Source organism: Belonocnema kinseyi, chromosome 10 (genome assembly GCF_010883055.1).
Source record: "Belonocnema kinseyi isolate 2016_QV_RU_SX_M_011 chromosome 10, B_treatae_v1, whole genome shotgun sequence".
Taxonomy (NCBI): domain Eukaryota; kingdom Metazoa; phylum Arthropoda; class Insecta; order Hymenoptera; family Cynipidae; genus Belonocnema; species Belonocnema kinseyi.
The window spans coordinates 92,428,461-92,443,809 of record NC_046666.1 but is presented as its reverse complement, the minus strand read 5'-3'; the positions used below and the strand labels follow the sequence as shown (position 1 = coordinate 92,443,809).

The window sequence follows — 15,349 nt, the reverse complement described above, 5'->3', positions numbered from 1 at the left end:
GACGCACATTACTCATTTGAAGAAACTTAGAACTACAAGTAGAATTGACCCCATTTTAATTAACCTGACAATGTTTGTATCAATTAAAATGTAGAACTGTAATTTAAACATGCAAATGAATAAGTTTTATTCCAAATTTTTTTCTCTCTGCTTTTCTTAGACTTAAGTGATATATTTATACTACCTTTTGTGTTTACATTTTATCTTGCTTTTTATCGCAATTAAATTGATTTATACACCTACTTCAGTCTATTTTCTGCCTGCTATAACGTGTCCTTTTGCCTCGAAGGAACGATGCAAAGGGTTACGCTTACGCTTAAGACCTACATTCGTTTCCCTTTTCAACATCCAGCATAAATCAGCCATCATGACCTCGTCCTATCTACCCTGATATCGTTGTTTCATCACTTTTATGTCTTGATGAAAACGTTCCCCTTGTTCTTCGCTGAAATCACCAACATTTTCTGGAAACTTATCCAGATTGGAATCTAGAAAGTGAAGTTTTAAATTCATCAAGCAGCCTAACTTTTTGTAGTTTCTTATCATTTTCGCAACAATATTCTCGTAGTCTGGACTTTTTTTGTTACCGAGAAAATTTGCGTTTACTGCTTTAAAACTTTCCCAAGAGTCCATTTCAATTTTCGTCATGTGGCTTACGAAAATAGTATCTCTTGTTAATATTCGAATCTGTGGTCCATCAAAGACTCCTTCTTTCAATTTAGCTTCTGAAACATTAGGGAATTTAAGGGATATATACTTATAGCATTGTCCATCTTTGTCTAACGCCTTGACAAATTGCTTTGTGAGCCCAAGCTTTATGTAGAGGGGTGGTAGTAAAATTTTTTCTGGATCAACGAGGCTTTGGTTGATGATATGATGAGAACCAGGTTCGAATGAATCTCTTAAAGGCCAATGTTTTTTTTACTGTAATGATTGGCTCGATCTCTGATATTCCACAGGCATATAAAGCATGGCTCTCTCGTGAAACCCGATTGTTCGCCTAATATCATTGTTATGATTTTGAGATCACCACATATTTGTCATTTGTGATTCGTGTAATTAACTTTTTCAAGAAGCATTTTAACATTGTTATATTCTTCTTTCATGGCCGTTGAGTGAGCTATAGGGATAGGAGCGTAAGTATTCGTGTTATACAGTAAAACAGCCTTAATGTCGCGCTTTGACGAAACAATGAAAAGTCGCCATTATTCGTCTCTGCACACATTTTTCTTCAAGTGGTTCATTAGTCCGTTAACGTCAGTGCAGTACGCTAAAGACGTCTCTTCGTCTTTAACGAAAAACTTTCTGAATTCTTTGTCCCTGTCGCGATAGAATGAAACTTTTGTCTTTGGCTCTAGAAGATTTCTTCTTTTTAGAAATAAAGCGGCAAATTCAGCGCCGTCTTCCGGTAATCCAAGATTTCTAATGAAATCATTCAGTTCCAGTTGCGACACTAATATTGGAACCTTCAATTTCATTTTATGCACGCCATATTCGTCATCTTTTTCGTCATTTTCATCGGAATCATCAGAACTATTTTCTATTCGATCACTGGTTTCACTACCGTCTCCATGACGTTGACTTTCAACTTCCATTCTATCATCTTCTAAAGCGCTTAAATCAGTATTCGTGCATTTTTATTGATTTCAATTGCTCTTGTGACTGTGCACACATTAATGTACGAAATGTTATTTTTATTTTTGGCGTTGAACCCTTTGACGGAATTCATGCAAAAGTAGCAGCCCTTCGCAATAACGGCGTTTTTCCATGTGGTTGGTGTAGAGTACTTGCGGTACTTTTCGTTGCTTGAATTTTTTAGACGATACAACATAAGTCTGCAGGAATTGCAAATGACGTGAGGAAACCATTTTGTTTCTTGGTGCAGCAATTTACGGTCAAAACACTTTTTGTAAAGACTTTTCACTTCCTCGTCGATTGATTTTCGCAAACTGCACACTTCATATTTACTGCAAATGTAACAGAATGAATCTGAGTTATTCTTGCAGGCATGCGATTGAGAAATGCTCGCGGTTTTTTCCTTGTAGCATGAGACTCTACACCAACCGTAATACACTTTTTACCTGTGTCTGCCATGACGGCATGAACGCCGTTTACCCAGGGACTCAGCCAATGTGGATCCGTTGCCCACCGTCACCACGTGGAGGTGCCCTGGTTATAGACACAGGCGAATAATGCTAGCAACAAGCGGTTACAAAACTCCAGAAATTTTCTGCTATTAATGTCAAAATATGAAAGTACGCAAGAACAGGGTTTCCAGCGTAATCAGTTAGGTTAGGTCGGGTTTTGTTAGGTTAGGATAGGTTAAACCTCTATGTAGGTTAAGCCGAAGCTGAATGAAACGGTACCGCAAACACAACGGGACAACACAATCAGTTTAATTGTGTTTCGTGAGGTTAGGTTAGGTTAGGCTAGGTTCGAGTTATTTCTAGGTTAGGCTCGAGTTGACCCATTCGATGTAGCACACATTTGCTACTGGGAAAATATGCTTCCAGAGCTTTACGTTTAGTTCAATAAATTTCTGTCAATTCAGGTTAGTTGAGGTCAGGTTCTGTTGGGTAAAATTATGTTAAATAAGTTGATATCAGGCAAGGGTTGATCCTTCACAGTTGTCGACATGTTTTTGAAGTGAAAATTTGCATCACTGGAATTATTTTGAAATTTATTTGCCTCTGTGCATGATTTTTCGTCATTTTTTGTGGTTATGGCTCAACCATGACGTGATGGGTAATTTTTGATAACGAATTTAAATTCAGCGCCCCAAAATCCATAGGAATTCGTGTGTCTTGTTACCAGATCCGCACACTTTTTTTTGTGTGGCTGTGTAATCATTAAGTTTAGAAACAAATTGTCGTATCAATTATAATATATAACAATGTTATTTACCTTGAATTTATTTAATTTTTGTTTAATCAGAATTGTCCCAATAAAATGTCTTACTACATACTTCTCATTCGAAAGAATTAATTGTTTAAAATTTTAGTCTGCATATCCTATTCTGTTAGACATAACCTGAGGTGACATACAATTGGTAGATTCACGCTTATTGAAAATTGTTGTGTATGCATCGTATTTTTACTGTTTGTTGTGATCCTTTAAGAATTCCATTTCATATTGACTCAACCCATTTATGTGCACATTAATAAATCGCCGAATGCCCATAGGAATTAGTTCAGGTTAGTCAGTCTCATTCAACTCTATTCACTAAGCATTTTAACGAATGTGGAATGGCAGATTTAAAGTACGGCGCTCAGGTGACCGATTAGAAATATGGACAATCGATTGCATTTTTATTCTTTCAATCTGCAGATGACAGATACGCAATTCAAACCGACTCGATTTTTGTCGGTTCTTTGTCCTGGGTAGAACATTGCTTCTTGAACCAAAATGTTAGTAAATGAATGTCATAATATAATCAAACGCACGGTTTGACGATTTTCAACATTAAAATACTTTTTGTATACGCGAGAGACAAGACGCAATACAGAAATGCAGTCAAACAGATGATTAGCACTGAGTCAAATGTTTTTAGGTTGGGTATTACACCAAATCTTAATGCGCAGGAGTTTTACTAAGAATTCTAACACACATGCAGATACATTTGGTACATCTTACTACTGTAAAAGTCCGAAAGTGTCTGTGAAAACACGAAATTTACATAAGGTCCATTGGTTGCTATACGACTTTGAATTGCCAATAGGGCGCCAGTTGCCGAAATGCAATGTTTGAAAAGTTCTCACAATAAAAGTATTGCGAATTTTGACTTGCTTTTATCGCCAAAATGACGGAATTAACTTAGAGTTTCGAAAAAGAAAATAAAACAAATTTTGAAAAATTGGCGGTTATACGACTTTCAATATCCACCTTTCATGTATTTTAGATATGATTTATGAAAAAACGGATTTTTATTATCTGACACTTTAGAAGACCCCCTTAAAATGATTACTATTAGCTTATTGGAAAAAATTACAAAAAAAGTTACACAATGGCAATCCAATGTTGTCAATATTTTTTTAAACTGTGGATTAATGGAGAAAAAAATGTTTGCAGAGTGGTTGCCATTGTTCCAGATAATGATACCTTTATCTTTATAGTATTAAGTTTTCAATCCAATAACATGTCGGGCACGTGTTATAATTTAAAAAATTAAATTTTTTTTAGTCATTTAGTGATTTTCCACTTGTTAAAAAATTCCTAAAAAGTTTCCAATTTTAGTAAACACAAAGTGCCACACAGTGGGAGGAAATGCACTTTTTTCGTTCAAAAATGTCCATAGCCTTCAATTTCGGTCCAATTAAAATTTTTTTTAAATTAAAGTTCATTAGATTTTGACGAGCTTGACGCTCCGAACTTTTATCTCCTCTATTCGTTTCTTAATCATTCTTTCACTTAAAGTATGGAAAAACAGAAATTTGGTATATATCAATTTTGTACGATCTAATAATTCATTACGTGAATTTTGTATTGTCTTAAATAAATGTTTAGGGATTCATAGAATACAAATAATTTGTTCATTCTTTTCATTTATTAGGTATAAACAAATTTTAAGAACAAATTAGCAAATAGTCTTATTATTGGTAAAAAATTTCTGTTTGCTAAAAATACTTCATATTAATGCAGGAATGACATTTAATTACAAAATTAATTGGAAAGTTTATAATAACCATTGATATTAACAATTCTTGTGAGAAAATATTAAAATTTGAGATTTTTTCAAATTATAATCTCCTTGAATCACCACAAAGACTTCAGGTGTACCTTAAATTAATGAATATTTATTCATATTTAATCAAATATAACAATTTAAATTTCCATGCACAAATGATATAAACAAATTCAAATATTTGGCTCTTTCGCAAAGGATAAAAATTGTTTTCACTGGAAAAGTTTTAAGCTGTTGGAAATGACTGCTAGTCACAAAAATATTTGAGAAGTGAACAATAATCATTATTATAAATAATTCTTGTTACAAAATATTCAAATTTAAGGTTTTATCAAATTTAAATTTTCTTTAATCGCTAGAATGGCTGCGGATATTCCAAAAATTGTATCTTTGATAATATTTTGTAAAATATAATAACTTAAATGTTTATAAACAACTTAGATAAACAGATTCCAAATGTTGGCAGTTTCACTTGAAAAAAGTCAGTTTTTCAATCACTACAGATTAAGAATGAATCATAACACTGAATGAATCATAACACATCAAAATGCTGTAGTGAAAACTTAACCTCTCATTGAGAATAATGGATACCCAACTGAAAACGATTGAAAACATTATAGAAGGTAGGATGGAGCCAATATTCATTTAGGTTTCATTGGGTTCAAAATTGAATTGAATACGTGCAGAATTCATCACAACAAATGGTTTTCCTTCCATAAGCACAGACATTTTCTATATTCTCTCCTTCCTGAAACATTGTCATTAATGCCCACATATTTCTGTAATTATGGTGAAATTTTTTATTTAATAGTCTGAAAAAAAGTTTATTTTTGGTCTTTATATCTAGTTGTCATTTTCATAATTTCATCAAATCTTATGTAACCTTATAGGCGTTTTTCGACATTTTAGCATATCAAAGGATAAGAGTTTAATCTTAAACTTATGAATTCCTTTAAACTTTGAGTACGAAGTGTTAAAATTACAAAATTATTAAGCTTAAATGTAAGAAGTTGAGAAACCTGAATTTTAAAATGCTATTTTTAAAGTCTGCATTCTTACTAATTGAATTCAAATCGAAACAGGATTAAAAATGTACATTTTTCACACTTAAATTTCATATGGCATAATTTTTAATGCGAGAAAGTTAAAGGCTTCTGAATCCATATTGAACTATTTCAAATGCTTTATTTATAAAAAGTTCCTAGAAAACTTGTAATTCTTGCATATATTAATGAACGTTTGAACTCGAAATCGCTCTTTTAACTGTTCTAATTAAATATTAAGAACGCTCAGTGATCGGAAAACTTCCATTTCGATTGGTTTAATTTGCAATTTAGCTTTAAATACTTTAAAGAACCAAATTTTCATCTTAAAAAACTTAAACTTTGAATTTTATTGACTGGTGTAACATTTTTTAACCAGGAAATTATTCCAGATTTTTTCTTTGATTTTAGTGGCTTTCTAACGAATAATAGAAAAAGTTGGTTTTACGCCAATCATTAGTTTCACGTTTCTGAATTATTCGCTTTTTTTAATCTAAGCCGATTTTAAAACTTCTAAACATTTATAAAAATATTCAATAAAATAAACAATCCAAGAGCGCACAATAAAAAATAACAATTTTGCTTTATTATTACAAAATCAACCATTTTATTTTTATCGTGTATCTGATTTTATTTTTTGAACATAAAATACTATTAGCACATTTTTTTCGTAACACCACTTTCACCTGGAAGAATTATCTAAAAATGTTTATTTAGTTTGTTTCATAATATATACTGTTTCAAATTCCAAGTACCCGATTGGAAACAATTGGGAATGCAAAATGCTCAATCGTTGTTAATCATTTTGGCACAATTAAGAAACACGATTCGGAAAGTTTGAGATATTACTTATATATAGTATATAAGTATATATATAATATATGTATATATATATATATATATAGTAGTTTCTTATCGATCTTAATTGGTTATTTACAGAAGGGATTACTTTCAGGTTGAAATTCCACGATAAAATATGTTGTCAACCAACCTGCAAACTTGTTGTCGAAACAATCTTTAATAAATGCTGAAATCTGCCATTTTCTTTTAAAATGAAGGATGAAATCATGATTTAATTTGCTTTTAACCTTTTCCAATAATAAAGACAAATATAATGTAATGTAGAAAAGAATGCAACTGCGAAAAGAAAACTCTTAGTCCAATGTCCAATGCACATATTTCTGAAAGAGAATATTGAAACAACTGAAAGTTATTAAAATAAAACATAACTGTGGATACCATGACTTCTGGCCATCAAAGAAAATTTAAATTTGATAAAACCTTAAGTTCAAATATTCTGTCTCAAGAATTGTTAATAATAGTGGTTATTGTTAACTTTTCTATTATTTTTGTGACTAGAAGTCATTCGTCTAATAGCTTAAAGTATTTCCCGTGCAAACACAAATTTTCTATGCGAAAGGGTCAAAATTTTGAATTTGTTTATCTAATTTGTTTATAAAAATTTTAATTGTTATATTTTATGAAAAATTATTAGATATTTATTATTTTAAGGTATACCTGAAGTCGTTCTGGCGATTGAAGGAAATTATAATTGGAAAAAATCTCAGATTGTCATATTTTTCCACAAGAATAGTTTATAACAATGGTTATTATAAATTTTTAAGATAGTTATGTAATTAAATATAACTACATAAGCATGAAGCACTTTTAGCGAACAAAAATTTTTTACCGATAATAAGACTAATTGTCAATTTGTTCATAAAATTCGTTTGTAACAAATAAATGAAATAATAAACAAATTATTTGTATTCTATGAGTCCTTAAACATTCATTGAAGACGATATAAATTCTTCCTAACCAGTTATTAAAGCATGAAAAATTGTTATGAATGCGATGTACAAAAATGTGTATAAGCTATGCTCATTTTATGCAAGAAAAAAACAAGAAAGAAATTTCGAATTCTATTACAAGCTATATTGAATCATAAAAGGGACATTATGAATGAAGTATTGACTTTGGAAATAAAAATTATCAAAAAATTTAATTCACCTTTTAATAATGCGTTAACAATTACTTTTTTTTATACATTAGATAACAATATAGTAGTAGTAGTGTACTACAAGGTGCGTGGCAAGCATGTAAAACGAGTTTCCAAAATTTGGCACTTATGTTAGGAAAAATAATTATTTAAACAAATTATTGTTGTTTATATCTTTCTTCTTCATTAATGCTAAATAGTTTTTTTGTGAAATCTTTCGTTTTGCACTGAATTTTTAGTTATAAACAAAAAAAAGTTATCGTCAGCAAGAATAATTTTTTAAATAGTATTATATTTTTTGAAGTAAATTATATTTGCTCTTTTCCCAATTTTTGAAAAAAGTTATTTAAAAAATGCTATATTACATAGGAGACAAATATAAAAAATGGAATAATTGGTAGTAGGTGTCAGGACTAGGCCTGTAAATTCTGTATAAAAGTTTTACTTTGAATTACAATACGAAGTTTATTGCAAAGTGTAAAAGAAATGTTTTAAATTGTACATAGACACTTTACTATCAGTCTATCCCATCCCCTCCACCCCTAGAGAAAATAAGTTGTCATCGATGATAATATCCATATATACACCTATCTAACAGCAGATAGTTATAAAGAATAAGAAATTGTTGAAACAACTATTTTTGTTAACTTGCATTAATTATTACCTCACTGAATGGAAAGTGGTCAAAAGCTAAAGATATAAGAAAAAACCGTAACTATCTGTCAATAATATATATGAAGATAGTTATATACCATAATAGTTCATTTAAAAAATCATTTTCTCTAAATTTAATTAAATAATAGGTTACCCCAAGTGGAAAATAGACAAAGCGTAAAAAATGTCAGAAAACAACGAAAATTAATACCATTAAGCAAAGAGAATATTATTCACAATAATAATACATTCTTTAAACAATTATTTTCGTTATCTTGCATTAATTATTACTCCACTGCTATTGATAGGTTGACAAAATTGTACAATTTCGGAAAATCTTGCAACTATCTAGTATTAATATAGAAGAAGTTAGCCATAAACAATATTAAATTGTTCAAATAATAATGTTTGTTCATTTCAATTAACTATTACCTTAATATAATTAAAAATTGGATATTTTTTGGAAAACCTGCGACTTTCTATCTCTAAGCAAAAGTGACTCAAACAATAATAAATTGCTTAAACAATTTATGTAAACATATAATTACACAGGCCTACAAAACAAGTTGTCTGGACGAAACAAGTGACTAGACTACCCTTATGAATTTCGAGTCACTGAATCCGAATATGGCATCAGAATTGGCCCTGCACGCCTCAGTTTTCCCCTAGGTTCAAAAATTAGGGAAAAACCTAGGGATTTTCTCGTCACATAGGCCACACAAAAAACTTGTCTGCACCACAGAAATAAACGTACTGGTGTCATATTCTTATATGTTGTGACTCTTATAGATCAAATTCAAACACAAATATTCCCCATTGTGCTCACCGTTTCCCCCAGCTAGGATAAATCTATAGAAATCGAAGGTCTTGCGCATATTATACTGACTTATAAAGCAAAAAATCAGACAAATGCTTTTTTTTCTACAGTTTTGCGCTCTCAATATGAATTTGACCACTAATTTTTTCGAACTTTTATCATTTTCTCCCTAGATGCGAAAAGTAAGGAAAAGCCTACGGATCTTCTGGTCACAGAGGGCACACAAAAAATTTGCCTGTACGAAACAAAGTGACTAGGCTACCCTTATTGATTTTGAGCCGCTGAATCCAAATATGGCCTCAGAACTTCAAACACACGTCTCAGTTTTCCCCTAGATGCAGAAAATATGCAAAAACTTAGGGATATCCTGGACGTTATTTTGATAATACCAGTATACGCGAAAATAGACAGATGGATGTTATACTCTGAAGTGCCGCGACTTTTAGAGACCTTATTTGTATACAGAAATTCTCTAGTGTTGTTTCCGTTTCCCCTAGCTTGTGCGAATCTAGGGAAATTGAAGGTCTTTCTCATATTATATAGATTTGTACGGGGACAAATAACAAAAATGCCATATCCTTTGCAGTTTTGCGTGCTAAATCTAAAGGATACTACGTTTTTCTTATTTTTTTTCGTGTAAATCTATATAATCTGAGAAATCCCTTCAATTTCCCTAGAATTACATAAGCTAGGGGAAATGAAAGGCACACTGCAAAATTTTTCTGTACAAATTAAGTCTCTACAAGTCGTTGCACTCAAGAATATAAAATCGATGTTCCTATTTTCGTGTATACTGGTATTATCAAAATAACGTGCAAGTTATTCCTAGGGGTTTCCTTATTTTTTGCATCTAGGGGGAAACTAAAATTTGTTAGATAAATTTTGAGGCCAGATTTGGATTTAGCGGCTCAAAATCCATAAGGATAGCCTAGTCACTTGTCTCGTGCAGATAAATTTTTTGTATGGCCTGTGTAACCAGAAATCCCTAAACTTTCCCCTACTTCTTGCATCTAGGGGAAAACTAGTACTTGTAGGAGAAATGGTGAGGCCAGACTTGGATTCAGCGGTTCGAAATTCAAAAGGGCAGTCTAGCCACTTGTCACCTGCAGACACATTTTTTGTTAGGCCTGTGTAACAAGAAAATCCCTAGGATTTTTCCTACTTTTTTAATCTAGAGGAAAACTGAGACGTGCAAGACAAATTTTGCGGCCGGATTCGGATTCAGGGGCTCAATGTCCATAAGGGTATAATCTTATGTATCATAAACAATTTGTAATCTAAGAAACCGAAAAAAATCATAATCAGTGCCAAAATCTTGCAAAACCGATTTTTTTACTAATGGGTTTTTTTGGGACCCAATAAAACAGATTTATGGGGGTGATAGTAAAAAAAAAATATTTTATTTGTATTATATGGATAACTGTTAAGAGAAATGTTGAGTTTTATTTTGATTCTGCTTATATTGACGATTCTGAATTAAATTTACAAATACATCTTTTTTCTTTTGGAAAATACGTTATAAACTGTATGGAGCTTGCGCCCCCTATAAATGTAATTTTTTTCAAACCAAAGAAAAATGGATTTATTTCTGTGCGGTTTCGAACATATTTCCGAACGATATGCATAAAAATTCAAAAACAAATTTCAATGCATTTTTGGTCACTCAGGTCTGCAAGGATTATATACATCACATATCAATATATACCACAGATACTGTTTAAAATATCCTTAAATTCCTACGCCTATGAGTTTAATGTTTCGTTTAGTAAATATATCTATAGAATCATTTTAACTAAATAAATGTATCCCTCTTTGAGTTGGATATAGAATTATAGATATTATATTACACCAGGCGGTATTTTTTGCTAATTGTTTCTTTTTATATGTCAGGATTATGACTATTGAATGTGTACTTCTTATATATAAGTACTAACATTAAACTTTAAATAAAAAATCCTTACAAATGTTTTGTTGTTGTCTTTTTTAAGTATAAATAGTTTTTTTCTGTATTTCATCTTGATTTGTTAAAATGTTAAGCTTACCGAATTTCCGGAAACCACGACTTTATGATGTCTATGTAATTACATACCATAGTGTAATAATAGAATGCTTGTTCATGACCTAATGCAACCATCTAACAATGACTAGTTTGTTATCGACGTTTTATGGCAATTAGGAATTTAATGCTATTATTAAAGACTTCGCAGTTAATTACTTTTCTTAGATTTTTATTTTTTTTATTTTCGCTTCGTAGTGTTGTTCCTTTAATTTTTTCTTCTTCTTTGTAGCTAACTTTTGTATTGTTTTCTAGACTTCCTTTAGTACAAGGAGGTACAATATCATTTTTAGTTCCCACTCTTGCCATATTAAATTTGCCACAATGGAAGTGTCCAGCTAATGAAGTTTTAGACGCCATGTCACCCGAAAATCGGACAGAATTATGGCAGGTGCGAATGCGTGAACTTTCTGGTGCAATTGCAGTATCTGCATTATTTCAAGTAATCGTTGGCTTTGGAGGTAAATCGATAATTATAATATTAGCTTAAACCTACTCATGAGCACAATTATGAAGCTGTACATAAATATTCACATAAATAAATTGAGGAGGTATTAAACTACTTAAGGGCATGTGACACAGCTAAATACCTATATTACCGTCCTCAGTTTATAAGTTCATTGTATATTTTTTTGAACCTGAGAACTTTTTTGTAGATTAAACATCGAGATGAAATAATGCAATAATGTACGTTCAGGTATTGCATTTTGGTAGGAACTTCACTGAAAATTATTTCATCTTTTTTCTGAACCTCGACATTTTTTGATCGTTCGCACTTTGTTTATACATAAAATATCGGTCTCAAACTTCGAACAATGCAAGAGCCGAAAGAAAACTACGCTAAAGTACAAAGCTTAATAATAAAAGTTGTGAAAAAAAATTTCAACTATCATTCCCATCGGGATCAGCCGGTAACGTTGTACACGAAAAAACGAACCCTGGCGGCCACTAGACGAGGCTCTAGAGGGTTCATATTTTCGTGTACAACGTTACTGGCTGATGCCGATGGGATTGATAGTTGAAATATTTTTTTTACATCTTTTATTATTTAACGTGGTACTTAAACGTAGTTTTCTTTCGGCTCTTGCATTTTTCAAAGTTTGAGACCGATATTTTATGTATAAAAAAAGTTCGAACGTTCAAAAAATGTCGAGGTTCAGAAAAAAGATGAAATAATTTTCAGTGAAGATTCTTCCAAAATGCAGTACCTAAACGTACTTTATTTTACTCTAATACATTTTCCAAAGTTTCAGCTCGATATTTTATTTACAAAAAAAGTTCTTAGGTTCAAAAGAACATTCAGTGAACGGATAAAGTAAGGTCGGTAATATAGGTATTTAGCTGTGTCACATGCCCTTAAGGGCCCTGAAAATCGAGGAAAATATTAGAAATAAGATTAAGGGCAAACGGTGAAGTAAATTTGTCATATTTTTTGTATGAATGTTCTAAAGAGTAAAAGACTATCAGCACATGCCACTTAAAAAAAATTTTCCTTGTAAAAATTAAAATAAAGAAATTTTCCTTGACATTATCGTTGTAGTAATGTGTTCAACTATTCAGCGAAGCAGGCAGCAGGTAAGGCAGTTTTAGAGCCCGGATGTTCCTTTGGGCGATCCTACACCAAGAAAAAAGTTTTGTTGCATCAAAGAAACCTTAATTAAATCAAAGAAATTCTAGTATTAATTTACGGTCCAAGAAATATGTAATTGATTTAAAGAAATTTCTTTGTTTATTTTTTTTATCAGTTAAAAAAAATATTTCGTTAATTTAAACGGAAAATTTCTTTAAATTAAAGAAATATTTCGTTCGTTCGAACAGAATATTTCTTTTAATTGAAGAAATATTTAATTGCTTAAAATGAAAAATTTCTTTGAATCAAATAAATATAAATTTTTATTTGGCCTTTACATTTTTAAGTGAAATAACTGTTTTGGTTGAACAAAGAGAACAGGTTAGTTTGAAATGAAAATAGATTTTCTTTAAATCCAATAATGAATAATAAATAAATTAGCTTTCTCACGAAGCAAATAATTGTATTCAATTTAAATCTGTAATAATTCTTATTAAATACAAGCAAAAAATTTTCGTTTTTCTTCGCATGATAATAGTTTTTCAATAATCGGATTCGACAACTCCAGCTTTAAGATACTTGCATGGTCTATTTGTTCACCTGAGGAAAAAAGTTTATTTAAATACTTTTTGTGTGTAAATTAATTTTATTCTTTCCTAATTTAGAATTCCTTACGAAAATTTAAGGTAAAAAAAAGTAAATTGTGACGAAATTGTGCACAGAAGTAACAAAAATTTAGATAAAAGCGAGGTTAGATCATGCTGTACAAAAGTATCTATTTACACGGTAGAAAGCTGCTATGCTTTCTGCAAATCCTCATAGGATGTTCGCGGCAAGGATCTCGCGCACTTCTTTATCACACATTTTAGCGATTTTAATTATTACCAAGCGCCGTCCGCTTCCGCGTCTTCGCGAAAATTGGTAACACGTGTTCCGAAAGACGCGTTAACGTAAAATAATCAAAGTGATTTGTTATGCGCAATCTCGTCGTGCCTTGGTAATGTGGATTAAGAAAATTTTTCTTTGATTCAAAGAAATAATTTGCTTATTTCAAATGACTGACTCTGAAAAAATTATTTGTTTCATTGTTCCTAGTAACTTTTTTAAATCAAAAGAATTTTGTTTTAAACCAAACAAATCATTTAAACAAAAAATTCTTTAAATTAAAGAAATTACGTGACAACATTTATTAAAATCAAATAAATTTTCTTTTAATAAAAAATATTTTTATGTTGAATCAAAAGAACCTAGTCAAAAAATGTTTGTTTTTTTTAATTTAATAAGAATTTTTTTCTTGATGTGGTGAGAAAACAGAAAATTGCCTGGTACTACTATGACCGACAGTAATTCATTCAGGGGCGGATACACCGTATACGAAAACAAAGGGTCCCTACCTTAATGAGTTTGTGAAATCCCAAAGTGTGCAATTTTCGGCAACTTACTCCTAAAGCTAAAGTAGTGTCTCAGGTAGAAATACACCAGCGGCCCAGTACAGTCTGCCGGAGTTGAAGTACTGACTGAATGTACTGGAGCAGTACTATGCCAGTACTGACTTGCAATGCTTGCCAGCGGTTACCCTGAAGCCCAAAAAATGCTAAAAACTAATTATTTGAAGTAATATTGCCTGTTTACAATATTATGACGAATTTATTACGATCGGTTTAAAATAGAGTTGCGAAGTAGTTTTAGGATTTAGGATTAGTAGGTTTAGGATTTGAAAGGACACTGGGTCGCCAGTGCTCTTTCAGTAACTGTCTGTGCTGATTTTCATCACCTAAACGGCACTGAGAAGAAATCGGACGATCATATAATAACGGTCCTATTGTATTCGACACGTATCGGGCGGGCAGAGCTATTTACAGTACCTGGTCGCAACTAAACTGACTCCCTATTAGAATTTTCTTCAAATTATTAAAGCCTTTTCTTTAATTTATGAATTTTCTCATTATACGTATTTATAATTATAACTTATATAAAAATATGCTACTTCGAAGTTGAATACAAAAATGTTGTCTGTTTTGGCGTATCTCAATTTATTAACGAGATACGTTATATTTATTCAAATTCTTAACATCCGAATAAAAAAGTTAAGATATCTGAAATAATCGAAACCCGTAGATTCTGAATTTATAACCTTCTCGTAGATAATTAAATTTTTCTTTAAATTTAAATTTTTAATCTCTTTCAGCTGGTCTACATGGTATCCTAGTCGCAGAGGCATAGGGACACCGATTTTCACTAACACTATAGTATACACTACTAGCCCACCTTTTTAACGACCTGACAGACTAGATTTATTGGGTAAAAATAGCCTTTTAAAAATTTAAATGGACGCTTGAAAGGGAACTCAGTAGTGGTGTAGTGCTAAAAAAAGTGGCCAGGCGGTACATTCATTGAAACTTTTGAACATACCCACACACAGTATATATACGGGGTGACTTTTTTAACTTGAAACTTTCAAATATCACGAAAAATGGGCACTCTATGAAAAAATGTAATGAATCAAAAGTTGCAAGTTAAGAAGATCAC

At 31.3% G+C, this 15,349-nt stretch overlaps 1 protein-coding gene across 1 annotated transcript in view; it reads left to right on the top strand.

Moving 5' to 3' along the window:
- LOC117182130 (solute carrier family 23 member 2) overlaps positions 1-15,349 on the top strand; it is a 374,004-nt gene that overhangs the window by 98,827 nt on the left and 259,828 nt on the right. The window contains exon 4 of the mRNA XM_033375172.1: positions 11,506-11,711. Within this exon, the coding sequence (XP_033231063.1) occupies positions 11,506-11,711 (206 nt within the window). The remainder of the gene's footprint in view (positions 1-11,505; positions 11,712-15,349) is intronic.